Below are 24,970 nucleotides of genomic sequence, written 5' to 3' on the forward strand. Positions count from 1 at the left end.
TATAAGATACCCAAACAAGGGCAACCCAATACTGGCAAACATGCACTACTTATCTGTATCTCAAGTAAAGTGGTTCAATTGCTAACCTTAATGAATGCACACAACTTCAGACATTGTCTAAATATAGAATTGCTTCCACATAGAGGGGATCTAACACAACTATAAACCCTCACAATGATTTATAGCTACAAGATTCATTACAACTCAAGGTAACCTATACAGAAACCACTATTTGATATTATGTGCGAAGAGTCGACTTCAGATAAAATATCCATAGCGTTTCGTCCCCTTCTGGTACTTTCCCTCCATTTGCCTCATACAGACTGAGTAAGAAATTACCCAGCTCACACAAATCACCAGGCACACAAACAAATAGCAATTAACTGAAACTATTTAGGTAATAGGCTGGTATTTTCCAGTTCGTTAACCGTAAGTGGCGGAAGCATTTAGAAAAAGAAATGCTGAATTATCAAGCTGGAACGTTTTCCAATCAGCTTTCTCACTCTACTCTCACAACTGAGCAGGACTCGGCTTCACTTGTTTATCACTCCCTCTTGAATATACTGTGTGTGACTGTTGATGTCCCTCACAGTCCTTAAACACTCCCTGTGGAGTTTTAGGACCCCTACTAAAGCCACAGAGCTGTTTTTTGAGTTGACAGGTAACACAACAAGATACGCTGATATAAGCCAACAAAGATAGGGAAGAAGAGGATAATAAACATGGGTGTAAACAACGCTGGAATTTAAAAAAGCACAATGTTTAATACCTGGCCTTGAACTCCAAAGATATAGGGCTGCATGTCACCTCTACTATTATTAGATACTAAACTATTCAAATGCAAAGGTCAAAGGATGTATTACTTCCACGTTCTCTGGACTCAGGGCAGCACGATTGGTATTACAAGACAGGACAGGCTGGAGCTAATCAGTCAGCATGCTAATTTCAATAGATATATCTCTGCAACACAATCCATAGATGTCTTTGAATATACACATTCTGTTCAAATGTATTTGCCCGCTACAGCGTACATATCTGCTCTGTAAAGTACATACCATGTCTGGCTCAATTATCTGTCCTCAACTTGGACATGCCCATTCTTTAAAGGGTTTAGTCAAAAATGTGCTTTGGTGAGAGAACCCAAAAGCAACAAAAGGAGATCAGGAGGGAACTGGTTTAAATCTGCCACGACACCTACCACTTCTGCATCTCACAGTTGGGCTCACAGCTGTGGTTGATGAAGCGCGCCTCATTGCCCATTCTGTAGCTGTCAATCACCATGCCGCTATCCAGGTTCAGACAGTACTGGCCACTGTGGGCGAAGTACTGCTCCATCATACGGCTCCTAAAATATGGTGGGAGAGAAAATAAAAAAAAAGAGGTTTGAATTGATTTCCATGGCAGGATAAATAACGTCCTGAACATAGAGAAGAAACAGACAGAATTTATTGTAGACTACGTGACAAGATTGTCTCACCTAAACTCTTGTTCGCTAACCACCTCTCCCAGGTACTCGATGATAAACTGTCCAGAGCAAAGTGACTCCTTGGTGCGGATGCCCCAGCCCTTGCCTTCAGCCCGGAATCGCTCCAGACACTGAACCCAGTCGTGTCTCTGGATGTGCTGGTTGTCACACTGATCATTAGAGGGACAGGTGCTGGGAGAGCACTCAGCAAAACTCATCCTGGGGGAAAAGGCAGTGAAATGAGGCTGACTCTTAATACCCTGTTTACTTTCTTTTATCGAACAAACAATGTCTCAACAACACTCTCCAACACATATTGACTTTCTTCATCAAATAGTGGCCGCTATATGCTTTGATGTATTTTCTTACCTATTCAGACAATCATCCAGACAGGCTTTATCATTAATGTTCTCACGCGGCTTACAGTTGCATGTTGTTGTTTCATAACCAGAGAGAGGCTTCACATCCACATAGACATCTGTGACATAAATGGGGGATTATCATTATACATTTACAGCTATTGACTCTCAGGAATTTGTATTAATATTAACATTTTATGCACGAAAACAATGCATATAATGGATAACACAAAAGTGAAAGTAACAAACTCAATAAAACAAAGAAATGCAAGCACATAAATCAATTGAGGTTAAATAATACATTCTGTCCGAATCACTGGATAAACTCTGGGTACTCACTTGATCTGATCTTTTTATAAAGGGGGACATCCGGCCTTTTGTAAAGCTGAAATAGAAAAACAAAGAGGGTTCAGAGACAGAAAGCAACATGTAGGTGGGCCCTCACTGGGCCTGTACGTTTTGAAACTACTTATCAGTAATTGACAGTGAGCATGGGAAACCCCTAAAAACACCAAACATGACACGATGTGATTTATCACCTGATCGTGTTTCCACAGCCATAAGATGTCGTAAGGCAACTGGAAATCAATGCGCTTCTGTCTCAGGTACTTCCCTGTAAAAACAAAGCAGGGCAAATTTGAGAGGAAGAACTGAACTTGAAACATAAAAGAAAAGGGAAGCAATGATTGACCAAACATACAAGGGGTGTAACAATTCTTAAAGTCCATAGTTTGGTTCAGGCGAAAATGTTGGCGTCACAGTCACTTTAGTAGATTATCTTATTTATAATTTATAAATTAAATGATCTAAATGAACCACAAAAGATGCGTTTTCGGTCTCTGCTTGAAACCGTTACACCCCTAACAGCTAAGCGAATCACATTTATAATCAAAACCGGTATGAAAATGAGACTCTTGGGGTTTTTCACCTATCATAGCTGTAAATACAGGCGTGTGCTGACTGTAAAGGCGAGGGTCCTGTTCCTAGAAGCAGGTTTACTGAGTAATCTGTATAGTTTTGATTAGTAAGCCCAGAAGCCCTTGGTGACTAAAGTAGAAAGAGCTGTTAGGGCTTTTAGTCAGCAAAACTGTTAATGAATCAAACATCATGAAGAGCCAATGTTTTACCTCTGCTCATAGAAACAAAACTGATGAATAGAGGAGGCACTGTTAGGACATCTTCCAGTGGTAAAGTAGGTCTAGCGATATGGCAAAAGATCTAATATCTCAATAGCAATATACTGTACATCTTGGTATATAACGCTTTCTGGCAATTCAATAAATACACAGCAGCACTACAAACATCCCCACATTCAAATAAATGGAGAATTTATTTGGAAAAATCTCAATTGTTTCTTTACTACTCCTAAGATAAAAAGCAAACAAACATTCTGGAGGCAATGTGGCCAAACAGATGCAAATCATGCATCAATCTTTTGGATTAGCCCCAAAATAGGCCATTCTGGAAAAGAGTGAATTCAGTATTAAATGAGGTTTTAATAATAATAATATTTTATTTTTTTCTATAGCGCTTTTCTTGAACCCAAAGACGCTTTACATTTGGGAGGGAGGGTAGACAAACAAAACAAAAACAAAGACAAAACCAAAAAGAAACAAAACAAAACAGAAAAGCAGTCAGGAGGAAGTTGATTGAGAGGGGGGGGGGGGGGGCGCTTATGGATACAGAGTTGAAGAGGTGGGTTTTGAGGCGGGACTGGAACAGGGTGAGGGACTCAGACTCACGGAGGTATTTGGGGAGGGAGTTCCAGAGCTTCGGGGCTGCCACAGAGAAGGCTCTGTCCCCGAAGCTCCGGAGTTTGACCTTGGGGATGGAAAGCAAACCGGCTGAGGTGGATCTGAGGGACCGGGGTGGTTGGTAGAGGATGAGGAGGTCAGTGAGGTAGGGGGGGGGCAGATGGTGGAGGGCTTTGAAAGTGATATTTAGGATATTTAAACTCCAATAAGTGTTCCATTGAGTTATATTGTGTTCCATGGGCAATATAACTGAAGTGGTTTTGAAGTAGGGTAATGACTTGGTCAAAATCCTACTCACAGCTGGCAGGAAGGCCATTACAAGAAACGGGCCTGATGCAGAACCAGCCAGACATAGACAATGTTAGGTAGTGTATAAGAAATATATAGGATAGAGGACTTAGGACTTATTCTTGTGAAGATAAATAAACAGAAATTGAATTGAACATGGATTAGGTAAAGCACCGCATAATTTAATTTACATTAACGCAAATTATTGTTGTTTGTTTATTTAATATAAAGTAAAATACTAAAGTTATTTAAAAAGCAACATGACTGACACAATCAAACTTTTAAAAGGCACCCGAAAATAGAATATCTTTGACTTGTCAGGTATATTAAAAAACAGACTCACCAACATGTATTGGAGGCGGAAACAATCCATAGTCATGTTCTCCAGGTATGTATTCCAGCTTCTCTTTCTTTAGCTGCAGGAGCTGACTCCGGGGGCTGCATGGTTTGGAACAGAAATGTTAAAAAAAAGTTTGACTTAAGTTAAACTGGTGCATTGACATGTAAAATAAACATCAGAAGATTTAGGATTTCTTAGAAACTCACTCTTCGGACTTGTACACATCCGAGTAAAGTCCCGCCTTCTGAAACTTCTTCTTTGGAGGTCTGGCTGGTCTCTTCTCCCGTTGGGTGATAATAGGTGCGGGCGGAGCTTGTTCCTCGGGGACGGGCGCTGGGGGTTCTGGGGAGCAGTGGCCATCTGGCTTGCTTTCCGTTGAGCTAAAATGGAACCATGACAAGGTTTCAAGTGGCGACTGGATTTCATATATTTTGCCTTTCGTACACTCAGTGTAAATCTGTGTCAGTACTAGGTAGGGCTGCTCAATTAATCGTATTTGAATCGCAAATTACGATTTTGGCTTGCAACGATTATGAAAACAACATAATCGAAGTAAAATGATTTTTTATACTTAAGATTCAGGGTAATCAACTGTTAAAAACATACTGTTCACATTTATTTTTTCAATAAATGGATGTTTTCAAAGTAAATGGATAATCGTTTTTAATAATCGTGATATCAATTATTGACCCAAATAAACGAGATTATGATTTTTGCCATAATCGAGCCCCTAGTACTAGGATTGAAAACCTGCATACCCACGAAATTGCTGGAGTTCTTCCTGAGTAAGCCAGCTTCTTTCTGTCCCAGCTTTGGACCTCGCCGCCAGATTGCCCAGGTTCTCCTCTCTATCTGGCAACCGCTCCTCAGGCTCTTCTACCTCCCCGTCCTCCTCTTCTTCCTCGTCTTCCTCATCCTCTCCTCCGTCCCACTGTGTCTTCTTCTGACTTTTCCTGCACTGGCCCTGGACTACTGACTCAATAGCCTCTGTCACAGTGTCCTCCTCCCACGCTCGCCCCCCCACTGGCCGCTCTGCCCCTCTGTCCCTTTGCCGGATCGGATTCAACTCGACCACCGGTGGGGGGGATGGTGGCGGGGATGGTAAGGGGTATTTCCTAGGACGTCCGGGGCCCCTCTTCTTCACCACGTTGTTTCCTGTACGAGCTTGTCTCTGCAGCTTCTTGGCACGCAGGATTTTGTTGACGTGGTGCAGGCTGTGTTTGGATGGCTGTGGTCGATAGGAGTGGTGGGGCAGGGAGGCATCCAGACAAAAGTCCTGAGAGGGGGAGAGGCAGGAGGAGGAGGAGGCAGAGCTGTGCGAGTGAAAAAGTGAAGGTTGGTGATGGTGCTGCTGCCGGTGGTGCATGGATCCTTCGGGCCCTTCAGGTGGCGAGAGGGCAATGCCTCTTGACTGGATACCTGATGACCCTAGTCAAAGAAAAAGAGAAGATAATCACTGCATATGTATTATGAATAATGTGTAACGCAGAAAGACATGACAATGCCTTGGCCTGTAATCATGATTGGTTATTGCAGGTTGAATATTAAAAGCAGTAACAGTAATAACGAAACAGCCTTTTATTATTATTGAAATTTCAAAAACATTTGGATGGAAACCTCACACCTGCTCTTTAATGCTGCAACTTATCCTCTTACAGTCCTTTTATCCCCCTTACTCTCACTCTCAACTAATACTCCTCAGTCAGCGTGCATCTATCTACCTCCATCATCTCCTCTAACACCGTCCCATGGCCTACTCTCCCATTCCAGTCTGCGACCGCTGGTTGACCCTAAATCCTGAGCTCTAATCCAGGATTACCCTGGCGTGGTTTGAACTGCACCATTCAGCCTCACTGGGTACTTTACAGCTAGGAAAGAGACAATATAAAATGTTCATGTTATGGCTTTCTTTGCAAAGTAATTGAAATTGCTATATACTCATTATAACCATCAACACATGCTTTCAACTATTAAAAAATGACACTAAAACATAGTGAAATTACTTTTTGTTTATAACTTTTTTTTTGCATTTCAGATACAACTAAACATAAGGTCCCCCTATATAATTAAAAATACATAAATTAAACAAACAAATCAATGAAAAGTTATAAAAAATGTGCCTGTGTCTTTCATATAAGATCATTTCAGATTGTTTTGTAATGAGGCTCTATTTTTCCCTTCTCTACCAAGATAGCAGGCAAGATGGCTTTTTCAAGTTACTTGTGAGAATATTGATAGTTGGATACAATCAACCAGCTTTTATTGCAATCTGCAGTAAAATCCTTAATGGTCCCATCCCTCCTAAACGGATCTTGCTTACTAACATGCATATAAACACGAACACCCATACATACATTGTGGGCTTTTGGTGAATACATGATAAATATAGCATGTTAACAAAACACTCCACCCCTTTTGCTCTGTCTGGAATGCTATATCAATTGTGGCCAACTGCGGCCATCCACACTCACAGAGGAGCCAGTTTAAGTCATTACGCATGCTTTTTTTGTTGCCAAGCCTGTAACCACTATAAGAGCTACCAAATGTCAGACAGTGTATGCACAGGGGATGTCGAGAGAGCTTTTCTCTTACTGTAATAACTGGCCTGATCCACTTAGTATTTTCTTTGTACAGATGGGAGGGCTGTAGATCCAGAGCAGATCATTATCTAGTGCCGTTTGATCTAACCACGGCTGAAGTTTGGTTGGTTTCAACTGTAACCACTACGCAACTCCTCAGTAGTATGATGGATTTTCGGAAGATACACAGGCTTCACTGAGCCGAGATCAAGCAAGATCTGAATGCCCGCTTGCTGTGCCATATGGCAATGTCTAATGGCTCATCAGACTTCAGCCGCAGGATTCTTGATACAACTGCATGCACAGAACTAGTTTTGGAAAACAAATTTGGTGCAAAATTGACTCCAATAACCCTAAACAATGGCAAATGTAATTTGCCGTGAGCAAAAGCGTATGACCTCTATAGGATGCAATGCATCCCATACTAGAATATCCAAGAACAAATGAAAGCAAATAGCTCCCTGCTGCTTTTCTTAGTGCATCTTACACAGCCTTTTCTTAATTCAAAATTAACAATGCAGATGCTGCGGTTACTTATAATATTTAATTCCATCATGAAATGCCCTAATGTAGGCAGCACATTAATAAAGATGCAACTGAATTCAGTACAAATTAGACTTACCCAAGTCTCTCCTTTCTGCTGACGTCGAGCGGTCCTTCCTTATTGGTCGGTCCACGCGGGAGAAGCTCGAGCTCTCTGTGACTGCCTCAGTCTTTCTGCACTTGCCCCCCTTCAGTGTAGTGCGGGTGAGAGCAGAGGCAAAAAGATTAGTAAGGTTTGGAGAATCATGGGATCCAGGCTCTAAATCCACTGCTGGGCTGAGAGGCTCCTCATTCTCACTGTCTGAGCAGCCTGCGGGGTCTTCAGGCTGTCCTTCTGAGAAGGGACCCTGGCCAGGTGACACTTGACTTCGTGAAAGCTTAGAGTAGTCTGCCTTAGAGCTGCCCCCCATCCTGAACCAGGACTCTACTGGATGGTGACCTTTTGAGCTGCTACCCAGTGCGAGCCTTGAGGGGCCGAGACAGGACATGGGGCTCTCTTTGCGCTTGTACCTTTCTGCAGATGAGGATGAGGAAGAAGAAGGGGAGTTGGCGGATGTAGAAGCAGCTTGCTTGCTGGCACTGGTGCTGGCTGTGTCCCGTCCAAAGCGGCATCGTTGTAAAGACTCCGCCATTCCTAAACTGCCAACTCGCTCTGCTTTCCCTGATGCTCCGCTGTCAGAAATCCCTGCAGTAGCCCGGCTCCCTGATCCTCCTCTCGCTGCCTCCTCTCTGTCCTCTTCCGCACAGCGCTCTCTGTGCTTGTGTCTGTGTTTGTGTTTGTGGTGCCAGTTGAAGGAAAGCTCAGAGGACATGGGTGGGTACAGGACAGGGGACCTTCCTCCTCCCAGGTACTCCTGCCTAAGCAGCTTGTGTTTTTTCTTGTGAAATTTAGAGGGGTTAAGTAGGAGATGTGACGGGTGGTGATGATGCATGTAAGATGTGGGGGGAGGAGGGGGGAAAGAGGGTGAGTGGTGAGAGTGGTGGGAGGGGGCTGTGTGTGGTGACTGGTGGTGTGGGTGGGGATACAGAGCACTAGCTGGAGGAAAGCCTCTGTAATAGCCCAAACCCAGAGGCCCAGAGGAGTAGGGAACGCTGTAGGAGGGGTGGTAGAAGCCCCCGCTGGAGAGTGGGAATCCAAGCCCAGGTAAAAATGGAACATCAGACATGGACTCCCTCATTTTGGGAGGCCGCCCCCTTTTCTTCTTCATGTCTGGTTTACGAACATAGTGCAATGGGTCGCAATGAGAGTATGCAGGATGGGAGTAAAAGCTCCCAAAGTTAACCCTGAAGATTGTAGGCAGGATGTCCCTGTGAACATAATGATGAGGTGGAGGGCCGCCTGTGCCTCCTAACCCACCAGGCCTGCTCCCCACTCCAGGCCCTCTACTTGTTCCTGCTGCCATGCCTATTCCACTGCCGAGCCGGTGTCCTGTGGTACGGTGTGCTATCCGTATTTCACTAATTCTCACAACAATCTCATCCAGCTCAGCAAGAAAGTCTGGGTCTTGCCGCCGGGAGCGCAGCTGCAAGTACTTCTTCTTGCGTTTCCTTTTCTGTCTCTTTAGCTTATCGTAGCCGGGACACCGTGGGGTGCGGCGTTTGCACTTGTGCTTATGTTTCTCCTTGTGTCCTATTAAGGAGGAGGCTGGAGCTGCTGGGTGAGGTCTCCTGGGATCGGGTGATGTCCCCACCCCGTGTGGTGATGGAGAGGGAGAGGGACGGTCCAAAAGCACAGCGGAGTGTCGCCGCCTGCCTCTGGAATTAAGGCCCACCCCTGGACCCACAGCTGAACCGATGACCCCCGGCATTAATAACTTACTGCCCATCCCGTGTGGCATCCCAATACCACCCAAGCCACCTGCTTTCTCACCCCGGTCAGAGGTGCTGTTATTGTCCGTTCCTATACCACTGTCACTGGGCACGGTCTCCTCACTATGTGACTCACTGACTGGTGACGGAGTGGCTTCTTTTAGTTCAGTGAGGGGGGCAGGGGAGGTAGGATGGAGCGGCCTGGGAGGGGAAAGCTTAGGATAATGGTAGTGCTGCCTGTAATGGTTGTGGTGGTGGTGATGGTATCCGCGGTAAGATGCCTTTTTCTGTGAAGCTACTGTGGACATAGATGATGAGGAGCCCAACCCTGGGTTGCGTGGATTAGGGGCCGAAAAGGTTGGGGGAGGGAAGGAGAATGTGTTGTGGCTATGATGGGAGTTAGAATAGTGAGAGTGACTGGCAAAGTGCACAGAACCGGGCTCCACAAAGCTGGCATCGCTGATGGGACTGTGGCCCCCACTAGACTGTGAGAGGGAGGGGGAGGGGAAGACTTGTGAATGATGGTGATGGAGAGGGGAAGTGGTGTTCGGGGATAAGAAGGGTTCTGGTGGTGGTGTTGAAGCTGTAGCGTTATACCCCGATTTTGGCTTACGGCCTCTCCTCTTACCCATGTATATTGTACCCTTTTTACTGACATTAATTTGTGGCCCTAGTTTCCCCCCAAAAGAAGCAGCAAGGGAGGACAATGATTGGGTTGTAGCTTCCACAGAACCAACAACCGTACTGGGTTTAGGCGAGTCTTCTGGTCTTGGGCCTAACAAGATTTGACTGAGAATACGTTTCCGTTTCATACTTTTCATTTTGTTGATCTTGCCTATAATAGTTTTCATGATTAGCTGCCCATTTCCTTTGCTCCGGAACCGTTTTTCTCCAATTTCCCCGGCCTCTGGAGCCAACGTTGGAGGCTGACCCTCCTGGGGTAAGGTAGGGGGAAGGCGCTTTGGGCGTCCACGTTTTCTAGGCATAGGTTTAGGGGGGTTAAGGTCCACCTCTGGGTGAAGCACAGGGGGATCCTGCTCTTCTTTGGACTTCAGTAAAGATGAAAAGACCTTGGAGGGGGCCAGCTTGTTAGGAAGGCAACCACGGGCCGGAGCATCAAGCCTTGGCATTTTGGACTTCGGCCTTCCTCTTTTCTTTGCCAGTGGTGCAAAGAGCTGTGACCCTTGACTTTGTGGCACAGGATTTGGTTTGACCTTATTTGGGTTCGGAGGCCTGCCCACGGGTCTCTTAACCGGCGGTAACGGCATTTCCAAGCTTAAAGATAAAGGCAAGTTGGTTTGGCTCTCTTCAAAGGGACTGTCGTGGCCTGCTATTCCTTCATGCATCCCACTCATTAAACGGCCCCAGCGGGGTTTCCTTCCCCTGCGTTTTTTAAGGGGTTTGTTGTCCTGCTCCGCTGAAGAGTCTATGGATGAATCTGGAGAATCATCTCTCAGAGGTGTTAGTGGGCTTTCATCACCATCTGGCTCTGGTGAAGAAGACGCCCTATGTCTTACAGCCTCAGGGGGGCTAATAGTCCGACCGGGTCGGCTACTATCCCGATTGGGACTGCGCTTACTTGGACTAGAGCTCTTCTCAACTCTCAGTGACTGATTACTAGGCCCCCTGTCCTTCCCTTCTGGCTTTCCTGTTCCTGTTGCAGGAGGGCAGTTGGTTAAGTCTCTGGGGCTGTCACTGTCCTGTTCTCTCTCACTGGCACTGCTTTCCTCTGCCAAGGCAGGACTCTCTCGTGCATGGTGTCCTTGTGAAATAACAGGGGAGCCCAGGTGACTCACTGCACTCAACGTCCTTTGCTCAGCTGAAGTGCTGGAAGAGGATGAAATGGGACAAGCTGGCGAAGACGTGTTATGGGGTTGGCCGTGAGCCGGGCGTGACTGTGACTTAGAAATGCTACTGTTGATGTTGTCGTTGTTACTGTCCGTTGACATAGCCGACAGGCGGTTATTCCCATACGCGAGTGCTGGACTGTTGCTGCGACTACTGCTGTTGCTGATGCTGTTACCGCTGCTGCTACTAGCTTTCCCAGCCCCTTCTGTCTCGTCTGTCCTCAAAGGTGTCAGGGAGGGTGAATTGTCCATACCATTGTCTTTGTTCCTAGAACCATAGGGCCGACCAGGTGGCCGTGACACAGGAGGTGGTGGGGAAAGATGTAACATTCTTGAATATGTGTTCCTATTGGCCATAGCCCTGTCTCGTTGCTTTGCTGTCGGGGCCATAAAGCCTGAGCTGGGGAGAGGAGGAGCGGGGTCAATCTTTGTGGGTTTAGCTGGCTTAGGGGTCTTTGATGGTGGGCAAGTTGCTATGAGTTGAGCTAACTTCTCAGTGACTGTGGGGCCTCCCCAATTTGGAACACCCTTTTCCTTGTCTCGCTGATTTTCAGTGCTGAAGTTGTATTGAGGAGGTTTGACAGCTTCAGGTTCTTTTGATGGAGAAGGTGAAGATGTCCGAGGGTTGGGTTGGGGAATTGGTGTTTTCTTCCCAGAGGGATGGGTTTTGCTGTCCGATGGAGGGCGGTGAAGGTTAAGGGGTCTCTCAGATGTGGTGGTGGCTGCTTTTGTGTCTGGCTTTGTGTCAGACTTGCCATCAGTCTTTGGTGAACCCTGCACAAAAACAAAGAAGAGACGACAAGTTATAAAATAACTAGAACAAATAGTAGGTAACTGGGAAGAAATATTTAATAATGACATTTTTTAAATAGACTGTATTGATGTACATATATCGGTTTTTTTTCTCGAAACACTGGAACACATTTTCAAGTCATATGCTGGTACCCAAAAACTAAATTTGAGGTGCCATAAATTGAAGGCTGCTATAGTGAACTGCTATTACTGAACCTAACACATCTGACCTTTACCTAGGAGTACCATCTATTAATCAGAAATAGATTTCTATAGTATTGCAATTAATTGATAAGATTTTCTGTCTGCAGCTCCCTGGGCATGCCCAGGGGGGAAGTTACGGCCCGTCCACACAGCGGCGTGCGTTGACGCTTGCCGGCGGGCGTGTCTGACACTCGACCAACAACCAATCACATGAATCTCCTGCCCCTGACACACAAGCAGCGGTTTGATTGGCTAGAGCTTGTACTGGCATATGATTCGATTGGCTGACGCTTCTGCCGAGGCGTCAAAAATTGAACATTGCTCAACTTTTGAAGCGAGCAACGCCAGCAACGCTCCGCTTCCCAAAATGCAGTTCGGCTAAAAGTGACGTCACCCCATTCAAAGTGAATGGGCAGAAGCGTTGGAAGCTTCAACGCACGCCGCTGTGTGGACGGGCCGTTATAGACTCAACTCAATAACACTTATCAGGGTCAGATTGGGGACAGAGTGGGACAGACAGAGAGGGGGTCATGCAGGGGAGGGGGGGGGAGGGTATGGCCGTGCAGAGACACAGACGGAGGGACAGTGGGGGCAGTGGCATGATAAATAGGGACAGGCCAACAGAGAAAACAAAGAAAACTAAAGAACAATTTATGCTCCACTCTTTATCTGTGCACCAACATGGTAATTACTACGGTAAACTTTTTGTGGACCACTGACCTAATCAAGACTGACTTATAACACTTTAAGGAAGTAAGGTAAATGTACAAATAATAACTATACTACATTGTATTGATACTAGCAACCAAGTATCTGACGTTCTTTCACTGAAATAATAAAACATGTTTTATTTTACATAGCCAGCAGGAGGACTTTTATTTTTATTTTGTATTTTGTTTAAGAGTTCTTTTTTTTTATTTAACAGTTTCTGAAATGGTGCAAATCTTTTTTGTTCAAGTTGCATTGTTTAAAATACCACTTCATTAGTTTAAAAATGTTTTCTTTCAGTTATGTTGAACTATGTATAACAGAGTCTTCCTGACTATCCAATTTGAAGACAGATGTTGAAAAAGTTTATCTCAAATTTGCAATCCAAGTTATCTCAATACTGAGCGTTACGGTAAAAAGTAATTACAATTACACAAGAAGCCTCTGGTGATAACTGGTGATAACTACATATAATGACAATGTTCTCCCGCCTTACCCTTTTTGTCGGAGCGCTCCCATTCACTTGAGAGGCAGACAGGGTGGTAGTGCTGGTGGGGGGAGGAGCAGGAGGTGGTGGCGTGGGAACTTTAGCAGAGGGGGTTGAAGAAGAGGAGGCTGGTTTGTTGACACTTGGACTCTTTTCCTTATCTTTTCCCCTGCCACTTGAAGGACTCTGGTTCTGAACTCCTGCCCCATCACCTGTAGCGGCTGCACGGTTTCCACGAGCACCGCCTCCCCCGCGACCCGTGTGCCTCACAGTGGCCTTGAATGCTGGTCGGCACACATAATTCTCCAGGATCTTAGGGGGCTTCTTCATGCGTTTTGCTTGAAGGCCGATCTTAAGTTTGACATTGCCCTCGGACAGGCTGCTCTCTTTGATGGAGAAATGGGACTGGTCACCCCCGGCGCCTCCTGGCCCACTCGCTCCTGCCCCTCCAGGACCAGGAGCGGCGGTGACAGCTCCCTCCTTCTCCCTGTCTCTTTTCTTCTCATCCTCCTCTTCATTCTTTCCACCCCCTCCCTCCTTTTCTCGCTCCCCCGAGGAAACACCTGAGAGAAGAGGGGGTGGCGTTGTAGTTCCCATCTGATTTTTCGGATCCATCACAACTTTACAGGGTGTGCAGGTTAACTAGGGAGGGGATGTTGTCGATACCAGGTAGAGTTTTTGTTGGGGGTTGGGATAAGGGGTTAAGGGGGAAAGGGGGGAGGGGATAACGTTGAAGGTGAAGCTCTCCTTCTTCTGAAGTGGCTTTTCTTCCTTCCTCGGCTGTCCAGCCCTCTTTCTCCGTCCTTCAACTGTCAGGGTAAACATAGGTATAGCAGATAGAGAGAGAAGAAAAGGGAGGGTGAAAAAAATCACATTAGTCATCGGCACAACAACACAGGACATCAACCACACAGTAAATTAAATTCAAGTAGCTTTGAAACATTGACAGCTTTAAACTGTGCCCAGCAACCGAGAAGTATAAAATGTCTTAAAATGAATGATATTGGAAACGTAGACAGAGGGCAAACAGTTTTATCATCTATTTGGTTAGAGGGTGTCCTTCATCCTGTCTAGGTCAGTTTTTATGAAGTGTACGTCCACAGCGCCTATAACATTCTGTGACCTATTTACAAAGCTGAAGCTTTCCTACCTGAAATATTTAACTTTAGGCTCAAGGACTGAATTGTCCACAAAGCCCTTAATGTCCAAAGTCAATAGTTTATTCCACAGTGCTGCCACATCCTTATGAGGTGTTACAGGATAAGATGCCAACTGAGCAATCCCTTAAAGTCCCTCATTAGTTGGAGTGAACTGGGTGCCTGTGATGGTGGCAAAGTGCTCATACCAAATGTTAGCACAGCAGCAGCAGAGAGAAGCATGTTCCTTAATTGTGCTCCATGGAGGACAGTCCGATTCAATGAAGTTGTCTACAGCTCCCCGTGGCCACTGAGTGATTTAATGCGGATTCGCCCCCAAGCAGGTGCTTTCTCCGGGTGAAGTCATTTGGAGGCAATTCAGAACTGTGACCTCAGCACATTGAGCCCTCTGGGACTAGACAGAGGATCCGGCCGCCTTTCCCAGCCCTCGCCAGCAGCAACTGAGAGTGAGTGATAGAGCGTCAATGTGCCGGCGGTTTCTCTGCGCCTTACATTAGTGGAGAGCACTAAAGGAGCCACTTAATGGAGCCAAAGGAAAGTCATACAAGTCGACACATCACTAAAGTGTCAGAGCAGAAGACAAAAAAACTGCCCTACAAAGAGTCTTAGACAATGTTTGTTTTTGATGATGACAGTGGAAAACAGTAGTAGAGTTGATGTTTTTTTGTTGGACCACACAGTTAACTCTACCCGATTTTTGGAGACTGGCCTGTATTTCCCCCCCACGCCCTCTTTTCTGTGTTTACTTCAATTACTCACTCCATTTCGCCTCAAAACTGTGCAGACTCCCCCTCACTACACATACCACACTCAGATCACACCTCCCTCTTTTCTCTAACACTCCATCAATCTCTGTGTCCTTTCACAGTTTTCTTTAAGCTTTTCGGTCCTCTTCCTTCTTTATTTTTGCAAACTTGAAAGCAGTAGTAGCAGCACACAAACTAACAAAGTCAATGTGCTCTTTCTTTAATAAAAAACACATTTCACTCACCAACCCCCCTAACTCTATTCCCGGTGTCTTTCTCCAACAGAATGACAAATGCTCTCCTCATTCTTTTATACTAAGCGCTTGCAGTGATACTAGCTGCTTCCGCTGCCTGACAGCAGCTATGCCAAAAATAAGCCACTGTAGTACCTTACTCTATAAGAGGCTACTGACACAAGTCTAGAGAATAGTCGCCCGGGGGAGTAAAAACATTCCTCTCACCTCTAACAAGCCAAACCAGATATATTTACTGGCAGTTGTTCTCCTGTAAATGATCCGACACTGGCTGAACCGTTTTTCTCATTTGTGATTGATAAGCCGTAACACTGAAGCATATCATTATCATGTTTGGGAGGTATAGTATTTAAGTAGAAGTTAATACTACACTGCACTGCAGGCATACCAAGTTTATAGTCATAGCGCAAAACACCCGAATGACAGAACTACTCGTTTTAAAGACGGAAATCAGTCATGCCTGTATGTTGTCTGCTTTACCTTCACAGCAATAACCAGAAGTTTAAGTAAAACGACTGGCATATAAAACAAAAGTCAGAAATTAAAATGAAAAATAGGAGAATCAATAATCAATATCAGGCCTTCAACCTTAAGAAATAGCAGAGCAGGCAGGAACGTAGTAAACAACTTCCCGCGCCCCCTCCCATTTATTTCCTCCCCTTACTCCCTCCCTCCTTTCACTCCCTCACTTTTGCACACGTTGTTCATAACTGCTGATTTCCCTTTGGCCATGGCAATAGTAGCCAACGCCACCCACCCCCCACATCATCAACATGAGGACTGGCGTCTGCCCTCAGAGCTCCGTGTCATATCCAGGGCTTTTACTCCATCTGTATAAAACCGATACAGATCCATGATCAGGGGGGAAAGCAGCCACATTTCTTAACTAGTAACATTAGTTTATATCCTAAAACAGCCGAAGTGCTCTAACATAAATCCATCACACCGTGGCTTTAAACTAAGGATCTGTAAACCTCGAATATTGCAGTAGAGGATGCAATAAATCGGACCGGAGTGACAGGTGTCAATCAGAGCAACACCCAGCAAGTCGGAAGAAGTTCCTTCAGTTATTTAGTCCTTACGAATACTCTACATAACATTAATTAATTAGACTTTCCCTCATGTTGCGCAGAAAACGTGGCTGTCCTGAAGCCAAATCTGCTTTCGGTTTCCTGTACAGTCAACACTAACTCGTGAATGTGCGACCGCATCACCCTTAATGTACTCATATTCACTCAGCACATCCATTCCCGTTTAGTCATACGCATAATTACTGTCAATCGAAAGGAAATCCGGCCTCAGAGACTCTGCAAGCCGTTAAGGTGACACTGCAATGCATGCAGTTGGGAATTAATTCACTTGTGCTTAAACATTCAAATCGGTGAAGGGAATGTTAACTCTAACAGTGAGCAATCTGATTCTTAAACCATTAAACTATAAATCAGCATGTCTATTCATATGCCAGATGATTTTCACTCACCTTTGTAATTGTCCGGAAACGGTGTTCACATTATTTGGCTCTGTGTCCTCCCTTCGCGTGTATCAACGTGGGGGCCACATATTTTATCTTCCAAGAGCTGAATGGCCAAAAACCAAAACATGAAAAACGTCAGATTTGAACTATGATCAATGCAATATATCTAACGCAAGCACCATGAGCTAAAGCTAACCTGAGGGGAGTATTTTGTCCCAAGTATTTAAGCTAGAACAACACAGCACGTTTTGTCTTTTTAAACGTGCCAAATAGGTTATAACAAGATAATAATCTTGAACACAGCCACAAATCAAATCAGAAATCAAAGCGCAGAGCGGTTGGCCACAAACAAAAAAGAGATATTGTTAACCTTGCCACCTCCAAAACCCAAAGTTGCGATGGGTTAAACTGAGTGTCACCATGTAAAGCATCCCCCCACAATATTAATTTCCATGATATTAAAGATAATAGCAGACAGGACGGTGACGTAATGAGGATATCGTGGTTACTCGGCGCTAATTATAACCCATACATTGTGCAAGGTTTGTGTTTATTTTGTAACAAGCTAGTAGCTACAATCCGTCCAATAATAGACAGTCTGTGCACTGGCAGCGGCTAACTAGCCATCTATCAGCAGCCTGTTTGAAGGCGATTTAGGCATATTCCGCCCAGCACAGCTTTAATTTACACTGTGTGTAAACTGCAAATCAGTAGCAAACGCCTACAGCATTCAAGCAATTAAGTGTATAGCGAGTGAATATGACACAGCCCCGGACAAGTGATGCACATAATCTCTCATCTCCGTCACATTCTCGTCGGCACTCGTGTTACTACATCCCAGCTACGACGGCTAACGATGCACTAGCATGTCAGCTAAGACAGAAAAACCTCCAGACGTGTATTCAAACACAAACGCACACTTAAATCGATAGAAAAACACACGTAAAAAATGCGGGGAGTTAAATTCCAGTGATTAGAAAATAATAGATGCAGCGCAGTGTAGGTTATTAAAAAAACACTAACTGTCAACAAAATGGCGGCTTGCGTTGAATCAACAGAGACCCGAAATGGATCTTCTTCTATTCCTTCTTCCTCGTTGTTAAAATCCTTGTTCCTTACAGCGACTGGTATCCGTAATAAACTCCCGAGATGCTCCAAAATCCTGTCCGACACACCGTTAGCTGGGCCTGGATGTGTCAGCACGGGCATCTCTCGTTAATCGGGCCTCCATGTCTACTCAGCCCGTATCGCTACTGTGTCAGTACAACACGGGCATTCTCAGTCCCGGAGAGGAGGGAGGGAGGGAATCAGGGAGGAGGAGGACGGGCGGAGGGGAGGAGAAGAGAGCAAATGTCGGTCGTCGTTCGCGGTTGCTGCGGTCCCTGGTCATTGACAAAAAATGTCTGTTTTTATGATTATTTCACTTTTTTGTTGGTTGCACGGAGCGCTGTGTTTTGTGCCAATTGCTGGAATGCAACAGTCAACTGTCAAAGTGGCGGCGCCGAGTGTCAACATAATGTTGTATGTAGTACAGGAGGGAGCACTTCAGCCTATAAATAAATCAGCTCCAGAAGGATGTTAGTTGTTCTGTTCTGTCGGGCTGAAATGATCAATCAACTAATTGATCAGGTTATATAATATGTTATAGGCCTACATATTGGTAAACATGTGTAGGCCTATAAGCTAAATGTTTCAATTTGTGGTTTTGGGATAGGCTATGTGCATTTTCCATTTTTTTGCTTATTTATAAACAAGCTTTAATCATCAATCAGTCACAAAATAGAAACAATTATAACTGAAAATGATCAATAGTTTTGGTGCGATGGTTTTTTCAGACTTATTGATAAGATTATAAAATGTGAGAAAGTGGTAAAAAAAAAAAGAAAATAAATGCCCATCACAATTGACACACGACTTCAACTTTTAAACTTTTGTTTAGTTGACTTTCAAAAAGTAAAATGTATTATCATACAAATCAAAGAAAACTACCAAATCCAAAGCTGTGTTCATAATTTATCTTATTAAAATGACTATTAATCATCCAAATTGGTCAGTACACAGATATAAGTCTGTATTATGGCTATGACTTGTTCATAAAGCTGATTTAAGAGAACACAGTATCATACTGTGCATTAGGTCAGGGCTGTTGAAACCCTAGGATTTAATATACAGACAATAGTTATTTACAGGGCAAAAAGCTGCCAATTAGTAACCGTGTTGGTTTTTAGTTCAGAGGACGAGGACCATAAAAGTATGAACAGACCACTTTAAGGCAGGTGTGTATTTCTGTGGGATGAGTGACATTGTTGAATTTTCTACATTCAATTTAAACAGTTCTGCAAATATGTTTCCATTCCAGAAAACATAAGAAAGAATAATTAAACTTTATGAAGGAGCAGGTATCTGTTTCACTATAGTTGATTGTGGTTTATTGTGCATGGGTCTTGGTTCTACTTTTATTTCCTCATGTTGCTGTAAGTTAATTGAAGTAATTCTGATTGTCAGACCATCTATTTATATTGTTTATTTATGTTTTGGCAGGCAAAAAAAAGATTACATATTTTCCCTGCTACTTTTAAGTAATTGAATGTGTTAGAGTTGTGTTTTGATTGTAAAATACTTTTATTTTATTGTGCACTGTCAAGAGTGGATAACATGCCTCAAAATATTGTCAGAAATTGAAAAAAGTTAAAGTGCAGGGGGTGGAAATCACAGAATTCTATGGAAATATTAATATAGAAAGATCAACACTGAATCAAAATGGGTGGAAAAATAAAAGAACCTGCATAATTTAAGCAAGAACTCATCCAAAGGGCCTTGATGCAAAAGTGTCACTTCATAACTATTTTCATAATTTTGACAACTGGCAGCTCAGCTGTGTTTAGTTCATTATTTAAAAGTAATTCATAAAACCACAACTCTAATGGTGCACATCTCTGACATATTCTGAGGCAGATACTGTATGTTGTCCACTCTTGACAGTGCACAATAAAATAAAAGTATTCTACAATCTACACATTCAATTACTTAAAAGTAGCAGGGAAAATACGTAATCTTTTTTTTGCCTGCCTTTTTACTCAAAACATAAATAAACAATAGAAATAGATGGTCTGACAATCAGGAAACTGCACTGCTCAGGACAGGAAGGCACTCCAGCGTGTGATAAAAACTGCACAGTACATCTCAGGAGCAGCCTTCCCCTCACTTCAGGACATTTACACCAGGAGAACACACAACATCATCAGGGACAGTACACACCCCCAGCACAGACTCTTTACTCTCCTGCCATCAGGCAGGCGCTACAGGAGTCTGAAATCCAGGACCACGAGACTGACAAACAGTTTCTACCCACAGGCCATCAGGCTGATGAACATGCTACCCCCCCCCATTTGTTTTTTTCTAAGTATTTATTTATTTTTATATTCCTGTATTTTACTTGCGTAGGGTGCACTAGCAAAGTAAGATTTTCATTGTACGGTGTAACTGTCTGTTTACTGTGCACATGACGATAAATATCTTGAATCTTGAACCAGTGTAGAGGACACATCATCTCCTCTCCACACCTGCACACTGCACATATTGTAAGTCCAACATTTTTTGAAGAAAACATCAAATCCCTTAGCAGAGATCATTGAAGTGAAAGCTGCAAGTAATGACTGTTGCATTTGATTTTTAATTGAAAGGCAGTCGGTTTGCTGGGAAAGGTCTCAGTTGAAAATAGGTCTCTTGAAAACATCAAATGAAGTCAATATTAGCTTGGCCCATTTCTCAGATGGCCTGCTTCTCTTGTTGCTCCGTCCTGATGGAGCGTGCTTCTGGGGGTTCTGATGTGGGGGGGAGGCTGTTGTCGACACCGTCAAGGCTTTTTCTGCACACTGGGCAGGTATCATGCTGTGAGGGAGAGGAAAGAACATATAAGCAAAAGTCAGACCAGAGAAATCCTTTGGTATCAAAAATGCTTCTGTGTTGTCATCACAGCACTGAAGACAGGATGTGTGACACACTCTTAAAACCTCCATGGCAAATCTAACCAGGCTTCAAACCCCCACTGACCACATCCACTCATCGCCCTTACCAGCTCCAGCCAAGGCACTATACATTCACTGTGGAAGAAATGGAGGCAGGGAAGCTTCCTGACAGACTCCCCTGATGTATACTCCTCCCTACAAACTGGACACTCCAGTCTGCAGTCTGGGAGAGAAAAACAGAAACACATAGAGAGTAGAAACAAAAAACCCAGTCAATGTTTTTGGGATGATTCATAACTACTCAAATGTGCAAGACAGGCCTGTATTTGCTATAATGTTTAATTGTAATTTCTCTGTAACAAAGTTTGATGATGTTTGAATACATATTTAGAAGCTCAAACAATTCTACAAAAACACACAAATTAGCACAACACAACATGAAAAAGAGCCGGACTATACAAAACTTGATTACGCTCTACCTGCCATATTTATATTACTTTTCTTTATATTTCTGTTTCTTTGTTCATTTAAATGTACTTCCAACTTGATTATTTGAATAAGTGAAGCTATATTATTAATATAATTTAGTCTAATTGAGCATCCAGGACAGTAAAACATTATTAACATTAACTAGGAATGGGAAGAGAAGGAAGAGGTAAAGAAAAAAGATGAAGGAAACAAAGGATAGGAGGTAAGGAAATGGAAGGAGGATCGAAGGAAAGAATGCAAGGAAAGCCTCAAATAAAAGGAAAGTAGGAGGAAGGAAAGGAAATAAATGAAAAGATAGAGGAAGTAAGAAGAGTTGGGAAGAGGAAATAAATGGTGGGAGGAAAGAAGTAGAGGTAACTATAGAAGGAGGGAAGGACAAATAGAAGGGTCGGGAAAAGAAGTGAAGGAAATGAGAGACAGGAGGGGGCAAAGAGGCAATTGACAAGATGGACAAGAGAGGACAGATTAGAGGTGAAACAAGTGAAGGAAAGATATCAAGGGAAATTAATTATATGAGGAAACAAAGGTAAGGCAGGAAGAGATAGGGGAAGAAAGGAGGAGAAAATGAGATGAGAGGAATGAGGGAAAAAAGATATGAGAATGAAAGAGAGGTGTGCGTGCTAGGATTGCTACCTGTCTGTTCTTGAGAGATGCAAACTGTCGGCAGTGATGAGATCATCTCCTTTTCTGCAGGGGGCGGACCTGTGCTCTCCAACTGTCCCAACAACTAGGTGAGTGGGAGAAGAAACAAAGAGAATGGATATATACGAGGAGACATGAGGGGCAGAGAGGGGAAACAGAGTCCACACAAAAGAATCGGATAAAAAAAGAACAGTTTGTATCTTGATGGTTACAGAATTTGAGGGGTTTGTGTTTTATGTTAAAGGTTAATGGAGAGGGAAGGAGAACAAGAAGGGAACCATGCTTGAACTGAACAAAAAGGTTAGAAATCCCTTCCCCTACTATGACTGACCTCTGTTATGACAGCGTCAAGACCTCCTTGACCCCACGCATAATCTCCAGGGTTTGAGTGCAACTGTAGCATGCTAGATCTAAAGAGACAAGCATAAGGAGATCAAGAGAGAAGGGGGAGGGAGAGAGGTTATCACACAATGTTAGAGAAAATCCAAAGTAAATTATGTGAATCGAACATTTAAAAAGCAGTTACAGGGCAGCTGGTGCAGCACCGGGGTTTCCGTTGCTGGAAAAAAGGTCGGTCAAGAACTGTTGCACAATCCTTGAAAGGGCACAAACAGAAAGCAGATGTTTGCTTTGGGTTGCTTTCACAACACATATTTTATTCAGCTTCAATTCACGCCACGCCTTTATGATTTGCCCAGGATGCATGCAGCTGTTCTCCTCTGTCAAATGTTATACACAATAGATAAAGTATTGGAGCCTAAAGTGTTTGATCACTTTTTGAAGCGAAGCAATTCCATATGAGGATCTGTACACAATGAAAAACTGTCTGGAAATTGTATAAAACCTTCAGGTGCTCTGATTTATTTGTTAACACAGAGGATTGACAATAAAGTTGACGTTGACTTTGATTTTTAATAAAAAAGGTATGAATGAATAGATGTGCCAAACCACAGTGACATTCTACATCTCATCTTGTATGTAACCAAGACATCAAAAGAGAGAAATAACTGTCAAACGTAAAAGCATACTTGAAGATTTTTTAAAAGTCAGAGTTCAGCACATGGTGTTTTTTCTGTATACCGTGTCCACACACCCTTCCACTGCTGGCCTTTGGTCTGGCCTGGGCGACCTCTCCTCTTCAGACGGGAAGGGAGACTCTGGTTCTGCGGCCTCAGCAGCAATTGGCGTCACTGGGGAGGGACAGCTCTGACCTGACGATGCCTGCTCGCTGTCATCTGGGTCCGACTCTGAGGAGGGCGGATTGGACAGCAGAGCAGACCGCTCCATGAACAGCAGCTGCCATAACTTGGAGGAACAGAGCCAAGAAATGTGTCACACAAAGCCTTAGAGAAAGAGGAGTGTCCATGTTAACTAAGTGAAATATGTGAGGACATACCTCTGAAAACAACGAGTTTGAGTCTTCACTGGACACTGGTGAACTATTCTGCAGGAGACTAAACAGCAAAATAATAATACATTTTAAAATCAGTGATGCAAAAATGACTGGCACTGGCACTAACTAGTGACCATCATGCATTTTAAATTAATACTTGGTAACATGATTCAAAACCTTTTTATCAAGCAGAGTAAACTTTAAGAACAGTGAATGTATATATCAAGACCGAGCTGTACCTGGAGTCTTCTGACACCTCCTCAATGAAGTCAGAGTCACATCTGGGACAGACAAAATCCTCGAAGAGAAAATATGTATACAAGTAAATGTTGATACTCATATTTATGTGTCAACATATCACATAATTCCAAGTCATTATGATTGACCATACTTTGTTGTATCGGGCATAGCCCGAAAAGGCACATTGTTATTGCAAAGTCTCTGTATTCATGATCCTGGCTTGGGACGTGCCACATATCATCTCTATGCCAAAAAGTCATTAATCATTCATTTATAGCATACAAATTCATGTGCATAGGGGTCACCATAAACGTTTGGCCATTTAGGCATATAAACACAAACACACGTGCGTAATTGTGCCATCTGTGCAACACATGCACTCAATAGAGATTTCCTCCGACTTAATAAATCAAATAAATCTCCAACTAAATCAGTCCAAGCAAAGTTGTGTCTCTCAGACGGGTTTTAGTGAGACAAAAGGGGACAAAACAAATCGGGTGCAGGGGTTAAAGGCACCACCTATTTGCGGCTCTGTGGCATGTAACAGTGAGGGGGAAGCGCTCCTGGTGCATGTGGAAACTCCCAGACAGCCCCTCCTACTCGCTCTCGCAGTTGACAGAAGACAACTGGACACAGAGAGTTGCCAACAGTGGTGCTGCTAAATATGGCAACGTGAATCACCAGATTTCACTCCCTCTCTCTCTAATGTAAGATCCTGGCGCATGCTTTACGCACATAAACAACCACCAACAGGCTGTCATGTGTGTACTTTTGTTATTCCAATCATACAAATTGTGATGGTAACAAATATATCAGTAAATTGAACAAGTCTAAAAGAGAAAGAGCTTTTAAAATGTTAATCCGTCCCTCGATGGCCGCGTGAATGATCCCCACCAGAAACCTTGGAATAAAGACACTCTTCAAAGTGACTCACCGGGAGTTTGGGCTTTGTTTCACTTTTACAGCAGTGACAGAAAAAACGGTGTTGTGGTGTCTCCGCAGCCTCCGCCATCTTCACGGTAACGCGAGGTGCCTGACGTCAGTGTGGAAGCCCATACAAGTCCCACTCACGGCTGTCCGACGGGTCACTGAGGGTCCCTGTCAGAAGCGCGGCTGCAGATGGCACATTAACATCTTTACCGAGCAGCCAGCACACATTGTCATGTTTATCAAAGAAATATTTGCAAAAGATAAAAATATTCATCTGGCTTAGTAAATCGGGCTTACCTTTGTTCTGCAACGATGCCCAAACAAGCCAAGAGCTTTAAGAGCAACACGTTGTTGTATCACGGGTGCAGTTTCCTTAAAGTGTGTTGGGTGTCGCCAGAGAATAACAAATGGTGTAGTTGAATGTGTTCTCTTCTTAAAAGCAACACATGGGTTAAACTTTTTTAAATGTAACTGACTTTTACTGCTACTACTAACAAGCAGT

General features: G+C 43.8%; 2 protein-coding genes across 5 annotated transcripts in view; both read right to left on the reverse strand.

The window, feature by feature from the left end:
* Window positions 1-18,118, reverse strand: part of ash1l (ash1 (absent, small, or homeotic)-like (Drosophila)) — a 31,345-nt gene extending 13,227 nt beyond the window's left edge. For 2 of the 3 annotated variants that reach the window (XM_034210306.1, XM_034210305.1), the window contains exons 1-12: window positions 17,830-18,118; window positions 16,813-16,909; window positions 13,185-13,984; window positions 7,408-11,758; window positions 4,965-5,634; window positions 4,413-4,586; window positions 4,210-4,304; window positions 2,364-2,437; window positions 2,164-2,209; window positions 1,835-1,943; window positions 1,478-1,684; window positions 1,199-1,345 (exon numbers count right to left, since the gene is read on the reverse strand). In XM_034210306.1, the coding sequence (XP_034066197.1) occupies window positions 1,199-1,345; window positions 1,478-1,684; window positions 1,835-1,943; window positions 2,164-2,209; window positions 2,364-2,437; window positions 4,210-4,304; window positions 4,413-4,586; window positions 4,965-5,634; window positions 7,408-11,758; window positions 13,185-13,790 (6,479 nt within the window). In that variant the 5' untranslated portion in view covers window positions 13,791-13,984; window positions 16,813-16,909; window positions 17,830-18,118. The remainder of the gene's footprint in view (window positions 1-1,198; window positions 1,346-1,477; window positions 1,685-1,834; window positions 1,944-2,163; window positions 2,210-2,363; window positions 2,438-4,209; window positions 4,305-4,412; window positions 4,587-4,964; window positions 5,635-7,407; window positions 11,759-13,184; window positions 13,985-16,812; window positions 16,910-17,829) is intronic. The other variant, XM_034210307.1, reaches the window with a different exon arrangement.
* Window positions 18,119-20,459: 2,341 nt separating this feature from the next.
* Window positions 20,460-24,817, reverse strand: si:ch211-81a5.1 (E3 ubiquitin-protein ligase RNF115). 2 transcript variants are annotated; one of them, XM_034210437.1, is made up of 10 exons: window positions 24,766-24,816; window positions 24,473-24,651; window positions 23,538-23,596; window positions 23,302-23,359; window positions 22,999-23,210; window positions 22,432-22,500; window positions 22,237-22,315; window positions 21,897-21,990; window positions 20,882-20,997; window positions 20,460-20,697 (listed from the first exon to the last, which is right to left on the reverse strand). In XM_034210437.1, exons 2-10 carry the CDS (start codon window positions 24,548-24,550, stop codon window positions 20,575-20,577), a joined length of 888 nt encoding a protein of 295 aa, XP_034066328.1. In that variant the 5' UTR covers window positions 24,551-24,651; window positions 24,766-24,816; the 3' UTR covers window positions 20,460-20,574. The 2 variants fall into 2 exon arrangements, with proteins under 2 accessions (XP_034066328.1, XP_034066329.1); XM_034210438.1 differs by lacking the exons at window positions 22,237-22,315; window positions 22,432-22,500 and having other exon boundaries at window positions 22,986-23,210; window positions 24,766-24,817.
* Between the last annotated feature and the right edge of the window lie 153 nt (window positions 24,818-24,970).

This window comes from Gymnodraco acuticeps, unplaced genomic scaffold (genome assembly GCF_902827175.1).
Source record: "Gymnodraco acuticeps unplaced genomic scaffold, fGymAcu1.1, whole genome shotgun sequence".
In the NCBI taxonomy this organism is placed as follows: Eukaryota; Metazoa; Chordata; class Actinopteri; order Perciformes; family Bathydraconidae; genus Gymnodraco; species Gymnodraco acuticeps.

Excerpts from the sequence above, each read along its gene's own strand:
- si:ch211-81a5.1 (XM_034210437.1), bottom strand. The coding sequence starts at position 24,550 with ATGGCGGAGGCTGCGGAGACACCACAACACCGTTTTTTCTGTCACTGC. Across the intron at positions 23,360-23,537 it reads GAGGTGTCAGAAGACTCCAG|TCTCCTGCAGAATAGTTCAC; the intron begins GTACAGCTCGGT and ends TTTGCTGTTTAG. Across the intron at positions 23,211-23,301 it reads CAAACTCGTTGTTTTCAGAG|TTATGGCAGCTGCTGTTCAT; the intron begins GTATGTCCTCAC and ends TGTTCCTCCAAG.